Here is a 15,640-nt window from a genome sequence, read left to right on the forward strand (position 1 = left end):
CCATTTCTAATCCTCAGTGCCTTCTCACCAATGTTCCCTGTGAGCTGCCCTTTGTTCTGCGCGGCCTGTTTCTTTTAATGCACGGTCCCTTTAAATTTCTAGGCATGCGCGGTATTTACAATATAAAAGCCGGTGAGTGGCCTGCGTGGGACCTTTCAGATTACCGCACATGCATGGCGCGCACACCTTAACGAGAACATTGCTTCTCACTCCAAAAGTGAACTAAAAATGACACACACACACACACAGACTGTGAGAAGCTCCAAATTATAATTAAAAAACCACCACACAAGCTCAGTTCTGTCAGATTTTTTTTGGTACTTTTTACAGGTCTGTACAACCGCGTAGCAAAGAGTTCATTGATCACAATATCATTCCATTCAAGTAATCTAGCAAAACTATTCTGTACAATGACAATTAAGTTTTTTTGTTTCTCTTAAATATCAAATTGATCAGACACGACTTAACTGAGTGACAATCACTTACCTATAGATTCCATTATTTTTTTTGAAAAAGTTCCCTTTATGTACTCCAGTGAGATCTTACAAAATATTAATACAGTGACTTATATACACATCTGCACAGCTAGCAAATGATTGAATTACAATGCAGTGCAAAATGAGTTTAGAAAAGGGCCTCAGGCTGCAGACTAGTAGTTCTCCATCCACTGTGCATGTCCTTTCTCCACTAGAATTCTGTTTAAAAACAGGACCTTGGGAAGAGAAAGAAAAAGTTTTTTTTTAGTATTTCCCACATTATGAACTGGTAGACATGCTCATGCAGTTCTCTGGGCATCTCTAGCTGTAGGTATGTAGAGCAATATAGTCTACTCAATTCAAAGTTGCTCAATTCAAATTATCTGATCCAATTTTTGACACTGAATTTCCATTTTGTGGTTTTGTTGGATTCATTCAAATTAGTGGATGAATCAAATTTTAGCACGAGCAATTCTGAATTCTTAGGCGAATGTAGTACTTATGGTCAAACAGTTCAACCTTTATTGTACAGACAGGTTTGAATTGGATAAAAGGAACACTTTATGCCTTCCTAGAAATTATGCACGAAGATTGCGTCAGGATTCTAAGTGGGCAAGGAATGTGAAACATGACGGCACGGATGGAGTGGTTAATTCCTTCCTGGGACCGCGTGGATTGGTTCCTTGAATTGTTTGCCAACTGGATGATAGCACTTCAAAAATAATTATTGGCTGTGAAATGCTTTGGGATGTCCAGAGGACAAGAACAGCACCATAGAAAAGCAAGCTCCATCTATCGAGGGGATAACGCCTTCCTGACATTCCACCCTCACCAGAAAATCAGAAGTGCGCTAATGGAAATGATAACCACCCGTTCTGAAGCAATTTATATGTCTAATTTATTTTGAAAAAACCCCCAGATTTTTATAGTCAGAATTAGAAATTGAGGTTTCAGAAGCAAGCTGTTACAAACATTACTAATTCAGCCATCGAGAGTCTGCAAAATTGTTAGATGTTCTTTCAAAATTTTAAATGGGAAAGATTGAGAAGTCACTTGTCTGGCAATACTAGTGCAGCTCTGGTGCGTGTTGATGGTTTTTGTGGCCTGTTTACCAGAGGGGGTAAAAAGATCACAAGTGTAAAGGGAATGAGAAAAGTAGAGAAAAAAACTTCTCAAACATCCTTCAGGGTGTGAAACGCTGGAACAAGCCAGAAGAGGAGGATGAATGTAATAATTCGTGGAAATAATTTAAAACATCAGGAAGAACTTCAAGAAGTGCTTCACCCCCCAGGGCTTCCCAAAGCACTTCACACCCATTTTTTGAACTGCAGTCATTTGTGGGCAAACTAGTCAAAGAGTGACAAATGTTTGGATAATCTGGCAGACAAGGTGGTGGAGGAAGAGGGGCATCAACGGCAGTCAGATGTTACAGTCGAGTTAGAGTACTAGAGGGGGTGACCTCCATGATCGGCCCAACTTCTTAGGCATTATGTAAGGCCTGGCAAGCAATTTATTGAAGACTTAACTTGGTACACCACATTTAGTCAACTGAATTAATAAAGAGATTTTAAACATGGCCTCAATGGGAAAGAGTGGGAGGCGGGTGCAGGGGGAGGCGAGGGTACATAGATCAGGGGACATGTGCAAGACGTTCATGGTAAGGTTTTAAGGGTCGTCTTAGACCATTTTACAACACGTTGGACTTCGTGGCAGTGTTCAAGATGCCGATTTCAATCCAGATTGTGGCCGTTTTACCGCAGTAACCCAAAACACAAGTCCTAAAGTGACTTTCAGCTTTGGACAAACACTATTGGGTTGATTTGCCCTCGTGAGTAACTTGGGGGAAGCTCAGCACTGCTTTGCACCAATATTCTAGGAGACCCGGCAAATACATTTTGTTGCACAAAAGCATTTCGTCCTCAAAACAGCCCAATTGTCCAATGAGCTTTGAGGGAGGGGGGGGTGGGGCGGGGTGGGATGGAGAAAGAGAAAAGGGGCAGCACTGCAGCTAGACAAAGGGAAATAGCCAATCATAACATCCTCCAAATCAGCCAAGCTGGTTCAGAATCAGCCAAGCTGGTTCAGACAATAGAGAAAGTGCACAGCAGAATCAAGTCAGTTATACACACCGACAAATTGAGGTACTTTTACAGTTGTTTTAACAGGTAGAGTACAAAAGACATTTGAAATGCCTTGCCCACCACGACCAAAGATTAGATGCAAGGCTCCTAGCTTACCTCATCACCAACTATACTCCACAAGTGTATTAGAGGCACACCACTGTTGTCATAACCAGTTACCTAAAACCAGAAAAGCAAGGTTCAATACCACAACAGTGATTAAACTGCATCTTCACAAGACAGACCTTGTTTAATCAAAAATAACTTCCCCCCAAATTTCTCCCTTTACCCTCCTGAAGGCAGCAATTCACATGCTGAGAAACAGTTCCACAGGTGCCAGCACCCCTTTGGTCATTGTTCATTCAGAAGTAGCGAGGGTTAAGCTACCAGGCTTTTGGGGGCAGGAGAAAGCAGTAAATCACACCAAATAATTTCAATATATGCACTTCTGGTGTAAGCCGCCTTCTCTGGACAGCCCAGAAACTTTGGCCAGCAGTAGTGCCCCTACTGTCTTGGCCAAGACTGCACCTACTGTCTTGGCCAAGACTGCCTACCCCAGCACAGATCAAGGAGAATAGTAATGTCCAATTTTTTCCTGGAGCCCAGACTCTTCCTGCTGGTGTACAGTCCCATAATCACTAGCAGCTCTTAGCTACCTCACCCACAGCTACCCTTCATATGGGCATCGACATTTGGGTGCAAGGACAGCCAGGTCTAACCATGCCCTCCCCTTGCACCCCCATAAAAGAAAAACAGGATTGATGAACAGGAACCCAGGATCAGGAACATTCAGCCCCTTGAGCTGGTTGTACCATTCAATTAGATCGTGGCTGATCTGTACCTCAACTCCATTCACCAGCCGTGGTTCCATATCCCTCAATACCCTCACCCAACAAAAATCTCAGTTTTTAAATTTTCAATTGACCTCGCTTGACCAGCTTTCAGTGTTCCAGATTTCCACCACCCTTTGTGTGAAGTGCTCCCAGACATCACCCCTGAATGGCCCGGCTCTAATTTGAAGGTTGTGCCCCTTGTTCTGGACTCCCCCGTTAGAGGAAATAGTTTTACCCTATCAAATAAATATAGTAGAAACCCTCCAAGTCCAGAGAAATGGAGGCCAATTACAGTAGGTCCTATGACCAGACCAGCTGAAACCAGTCAGCTGAGTAAGGACCAGGAATTGAGTTAGACACCTTCTCGTCTAGGTTTGTGATACACCAACTGAGCCATCAGGGCAAGGGGTTGGAACAAAGTTATATCTTGCAGGGGACAACTTACTGGACAGAAATGATTTCAGGACATGGCTCACTTGGATATGCAGTCCGATCACTCATGAGTTCCCCAATGTTCACCTTTATTCTTACTGTGGCCAATTAGTCAGATTCCCGTTTAGGATTTTCTGTCCAGTCTAATTTGCTGAGCTACATTTCCCCCCTCCTTCAACTAGACATATAACAAGTCCAACGACCATGGCAAAATTCATCACACTAATAGAGAATTGGAGTGACCAGAGGGTGAAAATTCAGCAAGGTTCAACCTTGCAGCTCCAGAACCCAGTCCAGAGTAATGGAATGAATGGGGGTAAAAGGCCTGACATGAGTCCCAATAGTGTCTACTGGGCACGGCCTAGTAGCACAAGTTACCCCTAATTCAGCATTAATGGGCAATTAAAATAGTTAGTCGGTAGGAAAACATCACATTGAAGTTGGGGCAAGGCACACTGTTGCGGAGGGCCTTACTCTGTATCTAACCATGCTACAGGAAACTTTGGTTTATCCGGAGGTTGTATGTCCGGAAACCTCGATCGACCGGCCGAAATCAGGAGCCGTTTTGTTAGGTTTCTTTTCTTCTCGTGGCTTTTTTTTCCCCCCCAACAGTCAGGCTCTGCAAAGTCTCTCTGAAGCTGTTGCTAAGCTACAGAGACGCTTCCAAGGTACTGCCGACTGTTTAGCAGCTGTTGCTAAGCAACAGTGTTTGTTGCCAGATACGGAGCTGCAAATCTCCGTATGCTTCAACATTAACGCTGGTTTGTCCGGCAGTTTTGATAAATCGGCAACAGTTCGGTCCCGTCGGTGCCGGATATCACAAAGTTTCCTGTACATCGAACCTGGATATCAACAGTGCGCCCAAAAATGGAAACCATTCCAATCCACAACACTAGCTCCTCTCACTTTGAAAAGTACAAAAACCAATACCACACATTTGAAGAGTTAGCAAGCACCACTTTCAGAGCACATCTTACCTGGGCAAGCAAAGCTGCACCACGCGTCATTTCATCCATTGCTGTGTTTGCTTCTTCCGAGAAGTGGTCCTCACCTGTACAGCATAGAAAAGTTAAAGACCACAGCTTTTAATCTGACATATTCAAGTTGGTTTATGCATCAAGCCATCACAGCACTTTAAAAAAAAAGTCAGCAGTCGATCGGGCAAATGTGGATTTGAGGGCCATGTATAAAGTTCAATGAACTTTGGAACAGAGGAGGCTGAAGGGGAACCTAATTGAGGTGTATAAAATGATGAGGGGCCTAGATAGGAAGGACCTATTTCCCTTAGCAGAAGGGTCAATAGCCAGGGGGCAGAGATTTAAAGTAAGTTTAGATGGGAGTAGAGGAGAAATTGTTTCACCCAGAGAGTGGTGGGGGTCTGGAACTCTGCCTGAAAGGGTGGTAGAGGTTGAGACCCTCATCACATTAAAAAAGTAATTGGATATGCACTTGAAGTGCCGTAACCTACAGGGCTACGAACCAAGAGCTGGAAAGTGGGAGGAGGGTGGATGGCTTTGTCGGCCGGCACGGACAAGATGGGCTGAATAGCCTCCTTCTGTGCTGTAAATTTCTAATGATTCTATGATTTTAAGTTCCCTACAATTTATATTTCTAATGAGGGTATGAATACTACACTAACATTTTAACAACTGTAGACCTAATTAGTGGGACCATTAACGTATTTCCCCATCAAGCAGTGGAGGAGAGCAATGAGACTGTACAACCACCACACCGTGGAGTGAAAACTTAGGAAGTTTAAAGATTTGCTGTGCAGAAAAGATTTGTTGTGAATACACAAGCTCATTAAGCAGATTGCAGTGCAAGATGTAGTTAAATATTAATTTAGCATCTCATTCAAGCATGGTCAAACAGCACTGTATGGAGACATAGCCATGGCACCTCAGTCCCACGTGCATTTATTGACTGGTTTGCCTTGTTTGACTGTTGTGGGCCCGAGGGTTTGGAAAGGACTGATCTCAGCACTGTTGTCGCATTGGTGGATAAAGCACAAATCAGAACACTTGGTATCAGCATCCTGAGGTACACACAAATTAACAGAACATAGATTTGAACTTTATCTAGCGCCAAGGGACAAAAGCTAGAACGCCCGATGCAATGGGGACAGGCTTAATGGAATCCGAAGATCTTTGGGCCAGATGGGCACAATCTAGTTTGTCACCAATTTAGACAGGAAACGTCAAAACGCAATCCTTGTACCCGCCCCGATTTAAAAAATATTCTGCGGTGGTGCAGCACAATGTAGGTCCAAACGCACCATTCCAGGTGCCAGCAAAGTCATCAATTGCCAGGCAAAGCCATTTGTGGGGAAATCTGTCCCCATCATAGAAGCTGGCTCCAAAAAATTCACCTGTCTATTCAAGAATTTCAGAGAGCAAGTCTAGTTCAAGCAGCTGGTTTTTTTGGCCATGAGTTAAGCTCACACTTCTCTGGTTGCTGCCCCTCTTTATACCAGGTTTGAAAAGCACTGTGAATAAGTTAAAAATGCATTTCAAAGCCAATATCATTTTAAGTAATCTCACTGAATAGCAGTAGCTGAAGTTTGCCAATTTTCTCTTCTATTCCTGAATGGGTACAGTTCCCTCAGCATTCTGCCGAACCTTGCCCGAGTGGTTATATTCTTGATTAAAGTCTGCACAGTGAACATGTGTCGATTGGGATGCATCGAACACAGCCCTACGCTGTCCACATCCAAAAACCACACCCACCCACCCCACACACAGCAAGAATCACTGGATAGCAATCAGGAGCAGGAACATCAGAACTTGATTAGGAGCAGGAGTCAGTCAGATAACCTACGAATACTGGTCATCTGCGTTTACATGAAGAATGCCCACTTGCGGGGGGGGGGGGGGGGCGCGGTGGTTTACCAGAGGGCAACTGGAATCATATGGCAGCATGAACCAGTGGCTTCAGGTGAAAAAAAGAATTAGGAGTCGTCGGCCATTCGGCCCCTCGAGCCTGCTCTGCCATTCAATAAGATCATGGCCGATCTTCTACCTCAACTCCACTTTCCCGCCCGATCGCCACATCCCTTGATTCCCCTAGAGTCCGAAAATCTAACGATCTCAGCCTTGAAGATACTCAATGACTCAGCATCCACAGCCCTTTGGGGTAAAGAATTCCAAAGATTCACACCCCTCCAAGTGAAAAACTTTGGCCAATTGTCCCCCTTCAGAATCTAGAGGTGCAAAGGTGAATTTACAACCAGCTTGGCAGAGATCAGATAACTTAGAACAAAACCAGAGATCTTCTGTATGACCAGCCGAGCCACTGGGATAGCAGTTTAAAAAAAAAAATCTCTGTAAATATGGATTTGAGCCAGTTTCATTCTGCATATTTCCAAGGTCTTGCTGGAAGGTTAACATTTAAGAATTTTAACCCTATATATTCCTAGATCAGAGTTACAGCAGACCTATAATCTGCCATAGTGATAGCTTTAGAGGGCTGTCAAGTACATGCTTCTACATGCTGGCATCCTGAACTCTCAATTTAAGATGACCTTGCAGTATAACTTTGGAACACCTGGCATAGATCGCTTACCTGGGAGAGGCATTATATTGTCCAGCAGGACCTCCGTCCCTTGGAACGGTAGTGATACAAAGTCAGACCTGTTGATATATACAAAGAAAAAGGTTCAGACAGGTAGAATATACAGAAAGGCTATTCAACGCACACAACCTGCATTCCTATAGCATCCTGAATGTAAAAGCTTGAAAGGTTCTTTTAAGGGAGGGATTGACAAGATTTCTGTTCATCGGTCGAGTTGTTTGCAGATGAACTTGTTACCGCTTCAGCTGTACATCAATAAAAAAAAAACATTTCCTGCAATAAAGCCATTCCTTTTAGGTAGGTGTAAGCTAGTCTTGCTGAGAGGACAAGGATCCACAGGATTCACAACTCTCCTACCCTTCCTAGACCTCTCCCTCCACAAGGCTCTCCTCCCTAGTCACCCCCCCCCCCTTCAAACTTACCAGTTTGGTGGCCTCACTACTCCCACAGTCCATCATAGACAAGGCCATCTCCGAGCACTTCCTTGTATCACACCTACAGCTGCCGCCCCCACCTAACCCCACTTCTTTCTGCAGCCACCCTGAAAAAACAAACACACTTACAACCCACCTTCAAACTCCCAACTGCCTAGCCATTTGTCCTTCCATTCGCTACAATACTTTTATAGCCATCGATTTGCTCAACCACTCCCTCAACCCCACCTTTGATGCCCTTGCTCACAGGTGAGGTTCGAACCTCTTCAAATCACGTTTCTGGCATTTCCACAGCACTGAAATGGCCTGATCAAGGTCACAAATGACATCCTCTGCGATGGTGGTGCATTACCCCATCTCGCCCTCCTTGACCACTCTGTAGCCTTCCCTCCATTGCACAGCTCAGTGGGGCTGCCCTCGCTTGGTTCTACTCTTGCCCATCTGATTGTAGCCAAAGCATCTCCAGCAACGGCTTCGCTTTCCTGTCCAGTTACCTCTGGAATCCCTTCCCAAGAATCTTGGGATGTTCCTCCTACTGCTGTTAAAAGAAAATGCAACTTGCCATTAATTCAAAAGGAGGTAATTTTCTCCCGTATAGAGACCAAGTAGGGGGTCACCTCTTCTGCTCTGGTGATGGTAGCACTAGGAAGCTCCCTGGGGTGGTTCCACCGCCAACAGCTGGTGGGTCACGAGACTTCAAATCCGGCTGGAGCGCTGCCAGGATGAGAGAATCCAGGCTGCAGATGCGGCCTGCGCTGTGGTTTCCTGGGTCAGGCAGCTCTGGAGCAGTATCCAGGCCAGTTTAAAGTCAGACCCCCCCACCCCCCCTCCTGTTTGCACTGGAGATGCTGCAGGACACAAAAAGGAGGTTGCTCCTCAATTATTAGCACCTACCCGGCTACCGACCATAGAGCACATATACCAGAAACGCTGTTTACGGAGGTCACGGTCCATCATCAAAGACCCTACCCACCCCAGCCACAGTCTGTTCGCCCTCCTGCCATCTGGGAGACGCTACAGATGCATTCGCACCCGTACGGCCAGATTTAGGAACAGCTTCTTTCCCAGGGCTGTCATCCTACTGAACTCCACAAATAAACTCTAAAGCCTGCACATCTGCCAATGCACTTTATTATGGTTATGTTTATGTTAATGTATTACAAGCCAAATGTATGTTGAATGTTTAAATGTCTTAATCTAAATGTACACTCTCGGGAGCCGCAAGCCTACATTTCGTTGTACTGCACTTGTGCACTAACAATGACAATAACAGTTGATTTGATTTGATTTGATTTGATTTGAGTGTTCAGGCTGAACAGTGTCTATAAATGGGCAAAAGAGAGCGCTCCTGAACTTCAAATTTACGGCAAGCATCTTTAGCTCAACTCATTCCCCTTTTAAGTACTCCACAACCTACCTTCCCCTTGGAACCCCACCCCCCCCGAAGAGGGAGGATTACTATACCCATTTAGGGCCATCAGGATACTGTTGTAAACTTTCACCAGTTCATTCATACGCTTGGGATTCTACATTTTCTACAGCACTGGTTTACTGCGAGTTAAGCTGCATGCTTAAACTGTTGAGGAGCAGGTACATTACCTGATTTGCCGTAGTGCCTCAATTTTAACTCGTTCATAGCCACCGTAATCAACGTATCGGATTTCAACTTCATTCGTTTCTTTAAAGTAGGCAACAACTTGCGCTCGCCACCAGGCGCCATCTACTGCAGGAGCTGCACAGATTATTCCAACTGTAGGAGTGAAAAGAGGCACAAGTTCTTTTTTGCATCACCTTAGCGCTAGCAATAATAAATATATTTGGTTCAGGAAGCTGCTGTGCTTCAGCTTCAATGGACAAGGCAGTCCGAAGGGTGAATCTTTGGAATTCTCTGCCCCAAAGCGCTGTGGATGCTGAGTTATTGAGTATATTCACGGCTGAGATCGATAGATTTTGACACTAGGGGAATCAAGGGAGATGGGGATCGGGCAGGAAAGTGGAGTTGAGGTCAAAGATCAGCCATGATCTTATTGAATGGCAGAGCAGGCTCTAGGGGCTGTATGGCCCACTCCTGCTCCTAATTCTGACATTCTTGTATCTAGTGGTGATGGCACCGGACGAGCAAATCCCACCTTGCAAAGTTGCAAGACTGAATTCAGTAAAATTGGTATTTGTGGGCTAGTACCAGAAAATAGATTGTCAAAACCCAACTATATAGAATTACAGCATAGAAACAGGCCATTTGGCCCAACTGGCCCATGCCGGTGCTTAACACTCCACATGAGCCACCTCCCACCCTAGTTCACCAAAGTCTGTCAGGGAAGAGAATCTCTACCTGGTCTGGCCTGTGTGCAATTAGTTCCACACTAGGTGGTTGACTCAAGGTCTTCTAAACTGGACAAAGACGTTATTCTAGGGATGGACAGCCAGTGCTGCTCACTGCCAGAGAATAGTTGGGTGGTTTTTTTTTTTTTTTTAAATCATTTGAAAAATTTAAAAATCCACACAGCTGGCTCGCTTTCCATACTCAGTTTCGCAAACCTATTGCGCTTGATAAGGATGCCGGATAATGTACTGGAATGCTGGATGCGGAGTCTGGCAGTTGAACTCTGCACTGATCAATGGCTAAACAAATGTATTCCCTTTCTAAGCAGGCCATTCTTTACTACATCAACAGCCAGGTCAAGAGTTGGATATAAAATCAGCACACTGCAACAATGAGTTGTTGGGAGAGTATAAAGCAAGCCATTAGAGGGAGGGTTATGGGGAAGCAAGTTGAAGAAATGGATGTTGGAGAAGTAAATTGTTGTTAAGTTCTTCTGGTGGATAATTTTCTACAAATCAAAGACCACAGAATTAGGTTCAAAGCCGGTGTTAGGCCCAGATACAAATCCAGCTAAATATGGAATCGGGGGGACTCTGCTACACAGTATACGAAAGCTCCACATGGTGAGGTACTGACCCACAGAATGGGAAGGTTCTAGGTGGCCGCCAACTGCTCAGTTACAGCAACAGGTGGTGTGCTACAATTGGCCTCAGCACCATCAGCGTAGAGGGAGGTGGAAGCTGTAGCTGGCATCCGATTGTTACCCAGTGTTATATACATGACATACGTTAGGTACAATACTTGTTCCTTCCCTCCCTACTGATCAGATCGAGTGTCATGCTGTTTATTCCATCTTGCAACCAGACGAGAAAGTGAGAGCTCGCCCACCTTCAAGTGTAGCCAAGTTTGAACACCGTTGAGCCGTTTGACTTGATTAGCTCAGTTAGCAAAGACTGTCAGAAAAAGTAGTCGATTCTGAATCAAGCATCAACTTGGGGAAAAAAAAATAACTGAATCAATGACAATACCCGTTGAGAAGTGGGATTGACTGTGGGGAGGCATTGGACCCATTTGATCCATATAGGTGTTAGGGAAGAGAGGAAGAGAAAGGCAAAGGATGCAAGAAACAGGTACTGCGCTTGCTAGAACATGCGCTCCTGTACTTGGGAATAGGGGCACGGTAGCATAGGGATTAGGTTACTGGACTAGTACTCCAGAGGCCTAGACTAATGATCCAGAGTTCTAGACTAGTACTCCAGAGGCCTAGACTAATGATCCAAAGTTCAAATCTCAACACGGCAGCTGGGGAAGTTAAATTCAGTTAATTAAATAAATCTGGAATTGAAGTGCTAAAATCAGTAACGGTGAGCCATGTAACTACCGGATTGTCGTAAAAACCCATCTGGTTCATTAATGTCCTTTTAGGGAGAGAAATCTGCCGTCCTTGCCTGGTCTGGCTGATATGTGACTCCAGACCCACAGCAACGTGGTTGACTCTTAACTGACCTCTGAAATGGCCCAGCAAGCTACTCAGTTGTACCAAACTGCTACGACAAAGTTAGCAGTACCTTCACCACACGGACTGCAGCAGTTCAAAGCGGTGGCTCACCATCTCCTCCAGGGCAATTAGGGATGGGCAATCAATGCCGGCCTTGCCAGCGACGCCCACATCCCATGAACGAATAAATAAAATTAAAACATTTCACTCCAAATACAGATTAATTCATTGGCTAACGCAGACTAGAAACACTTAACTTCTAATGGAGGCGTTAGTGTTGGGATTCCTGGCTGAGAGTAAAGGAGAAACATTTGCTGATCCATGTTGCGGAGTACGTGGCACGTAGGGTGTGTGTGCTGCTGCACAAACATGTGCCCGGCATTGACTATATTCACCACCAGCACTTCAACCGTCACGCCATCTGGAAGCATGAGCTGTGGAAGACAAAGTTAATTTTAATTAGACGCTAAAATTCCAGGTCAATCCAAGTACATTTACACATCTTTTTTTAAAGAAAGGTTTTTATTCCAGGCTCAGGCAAGATATAAAGTTGTCTGCAACTTAAACCTACAATTTAAAAAGTCCAATAATTCACTCGACAAGTGACCTTCAGAAAGCTGTGCCACAGCAAGCGACCTTTTAACAGTGCACATTTGAGACAGTCCCCTGCCAAGAAGCTTTTAAGAGTGCCTGCCACTGAATGGTGACATTTACTGGTCCTGTCTCTTACTGATTTAAGTGGTTTCATTGGTTACATTATTTCAGATAGTTAATTTCTGCAACATTACAGCCAATACGAGTCAGAACAACCGTTCTAAAATTAGATGAATACAAGGGTTTCCAACACAGCCAAACAAGCTTTCTGCCAAGTATGTTCCCATTCCTTGCATTTACTCCCAAAATTTACTTCCTCACACTCCTCCACCTAATAATTGCATCGGTCACCTGGTCTGGAAGCCTTTGGAGCGCTCTTGCGACAGTTTACTGGATACTGCAGAACTTCAGTTTACTCCACAGAATCAACTTTCATGTTGTAGTTTCCACAAGCTCCGACCACTTTAGAGGCAACAGTACAAGTCCCTCTGCTATGCCACCAAGTAAGCTGAAATCAAGCAGCACGAGTCCTCCCCCCTCCCGACAATTCGCACACTAGCCATCCACGCTCAGAAGCCACGGGATTGCAAATTTATGGTCCATTTTGTATTGTACGCCCACACCATAGAACTGCAGGAGGTAACAGCAGCTGGCTGTCCATTCCACCAACCCACGTCCTTCTGAAATCTTTTAAGTCCTCATCATTTGGCAGACCCCCTATTTTTGAGTTGGCAGCAAATCGGATAATCATTTGGACATAGGAAACGTTATCTGTAAAAGGATACAGAAGCACTGACCAGAGGCTGAACGAATGCATTACCTTCGCCAATCTGCACAACACTGAAAAGCGTAACCCTGCGTTTCCCCAATACCCAACTTTCTATCCATGCTGCCAAGTTCCTTCACCTACCACACTTGGAACAACCTAGTCACATCTCAAATGCCTTGTGATTAAACCACACACACAAACATCTAATATATACATGCCCTGTAGAGACACTTAAAACTTCAAGCACGACTCATCTTTAACAAATCCATGCTGGCTATTCTAAAATTATTCCATGCATTTCTAAATGCTCACTAATTTGATTTTGAATGATGTATTCAGAGCTTGCCTACGACAGACAGAGTTACCCAGTTTATATTTCTTCTTGAAAAGGGGTGTTCCATCCTGGTACAATTTGAATATTTGCGGATTGAAAATTTGTGATCAGAGCCTCTGCTATCTCATCTGACACAAAACAGGCTTAAATGCAATGAATTAGAGCCTTTAAGGACTCTCTAATCAAGATTCCCGCTAAGCTGCATGGCCACTCAGCAGTCTGGAGGTCCCGCACCGGCTTTTCAACGCAAGAAACCATGGATGTGCAAAAATTTGAATGGGCCGCGCGCCAAAACAAAATTACAGGGAACATTGTCTCTAATCCATCAGCAGGGGTGCAAAAAACATCTGAAAGACAGCACGAGAATCCACTACAAATTGTCAAAAAGCAAAACATTAACAGGAACTGAGCTTTAGTACAACCAAAATTAGTGAAATAACTCGCATAACCAGCATAAATACCACATAATCCTTACCCATGAAGTTATGGGTAATGAAGGTAGTGCCAGAGAAGGAGGAGGAGCATATAGATTCGTGAGATCCAGCTCTTTAAATTTCTTTCCGATCAGGTTAAGTGCTTTGTCCACCTGTTGTTGATTACCTGTTTAGCAAAAGAAACAATTGAATTTAAACACATTAACAGTGAATCATGCCCTCAGGACGTCCCAAAGTGCTTTAGAACCGATGAATTACTTTTTGAAGTCTAGTCATATATAGGCAAATGTGACAGCCAATCTACGCACTGCAAGGTCCCAAACAAAATACCAGACAGCTTTGGGGCGGGAAAGGAAGAGATATTGGCCAGGACACTGGAACAACTCATCTCTTCTCTGCATAGTTCCCACGAGATCTCCTACACCCAGCTGAGCAGGCGAATGGAGCCTCGGTTTAAAGTTTCAGCTGAAGGGCGGCACCTCAGACAATGCAGCACTCTCGTGTTGAACACTGAATTGTCAGCTTAGATCATGCAATTCCCCAGCAGAGTTTGAACCCACAACCTTCCGAATCAGGCAGCTGACTCAAGCAGATACTTCAGCAAAGTTTACTTTTAAAAAAAATAACCTCTATTCAACTCCTCTGATGTTGAGTTAGCTGTGTGTTAAAAAATCAGAAACTCTTGCCACCTCCTGTTGAGCATTTTGACCTGCAAACCCTTAGCTGTGGCACGATGTTGAGAATGAGACTTCTCGATTAGCTGGTTCCAGATCTCCAGTCACTTATTATACTGATGTTTGTCAAGCGTGACAAGTGTTGGGCCTTGGGGCGTCAGTCAGTAATCTGGCACTTCCTTGAATGTAATGCAGGGCTCAAAACAACTCACTATTCCTACAGCAGTAAGCAGTCATGCACATCTGATCATTTAAACCTCTATTAATGGGCAATATTGTTACTGCTGCAAATTACTATGAAGATGTTAAGCGGAGAACTCAAGTGACAAGCCAAGGGGAGGCAGTTTGTTACTTCGTCATATCCAAAACAGATGGTCTGTAACATCTAGGTTTGTATTTAAACATTAACCAATCTGGTTCACACATTGCTCAATAGAAAGATAGCAGTACAATCTCAGGATAAATAATTAGCCAGGATTCATAAAATTATTATAAAATACAAAGACAGTTAGGTTAGACACAAGGAAGCACAGGAAACTCTTAACCGGCACCTAAATATCCGGAAATCTCTCAACCGGCAAAATTCAGGAGTAGGTTCAGGTAAGTTTTACTATATATTAGTGGCCGTGTAACCGGGGCTCCTGCGCCTGTGGCCGTGTAACCGGGGCTCCTGCGCCTGTGGCCGTGTAGCCGGGGCTCCTGCGCCTGTGGCCGTGTAGCCGGGGCTCCTGCGCCTGTGGCCGTGTAGCCGGGGCTCCTGCGCCTGTGGCCGTGTAACCGGGGCTCCTGCGCCCGTGGCCGTGTACGGGGCTCTTGTACCTTGGTAAGTATAACTCTCCGTAATCCGGACTTTTTGGTCAACTGGCACCACGCCAGTCCCGGATTTTAAAAAAAAGTTTCCTGTACATCTTTTCAGAGTCATTGACCTTGAATAGATGACCAAAATGTGCAGTAAGTATGAGGGTACTGCAGTCGTTCCAAAAAAAAAACCTGGACAAGTTAGAGTGTAAAAACAAGTTATGGAGGCGAGGGGTATTTGTGGGTTAGTGATACTCCTGAGCTCCTGGAGCTTACTTGATCGGGAACAGATTTGAGCAATTTTTTCCTAAACCGTTCCAAGGAGTGTTCCCCCCCCCCCCAGGAGACTGC

At 44.6% G+C, this 15,640-nt stretch overlaps 1 protein-coding gene across 1 annotated transcript in view; it reads right to left on the reverse strand.

Annotated features, from left to right (window-relative positions):
* Nucleotides 1–248: 248 nt before the first annotated feature.
* The window catches only part of akap1b (A kinase (PRKA) anchor protein 1b), a 62,632-nt gene continuing 47,240 nt past the window's right edge, over nt 249–15,640 (reverse strand). Inside the window, exons 5-11 of the mRNA XM_085964795.1 lie at nt 13,859–13,983; nt 11,941–12,120; nt 9,465–9,613; nt 7,423–7,490; nt 4,839–4,912; nt 2,714–2,776; nt 249–712 (exon numbers count right to left, since the gene is read on the reverse strand). Coding sequence (XP_085820921.1) covers nt 650–712; nt 2,714–2,776; nt 4,839–4,912; nt 7,423–7,490; nt 9,465–9,613; nt 11,941–12,120; nt 13,859–13,983 — 722 coding nt within the window. The 3' untranslated portion in view covers nt 249–649. The remainder of the gene's footprint in view (nt 713–2,713; nt 2,777–4,838; nt 4,913–7,422; nt 7,491–9,464; nt 9,614–11,940; nt 12,121–13,858; nt 13,984–15,640) is intronic.

Source organism: Somniosus microcephalus, chromosome 22 (genome assembly GCF_052327205.1).
Source record: "Somniosus microcephalus isolate GS21.2 chromosome 22, FLI_Smic_1.0, whole genome shotgun sequence".
Lineage (NCBI taxonomy): Eukaryota > Metazoa > Chordata > Chondrichthyes > Squaliformes > Somniosidae > Somniosus > Somniosus microcephalus.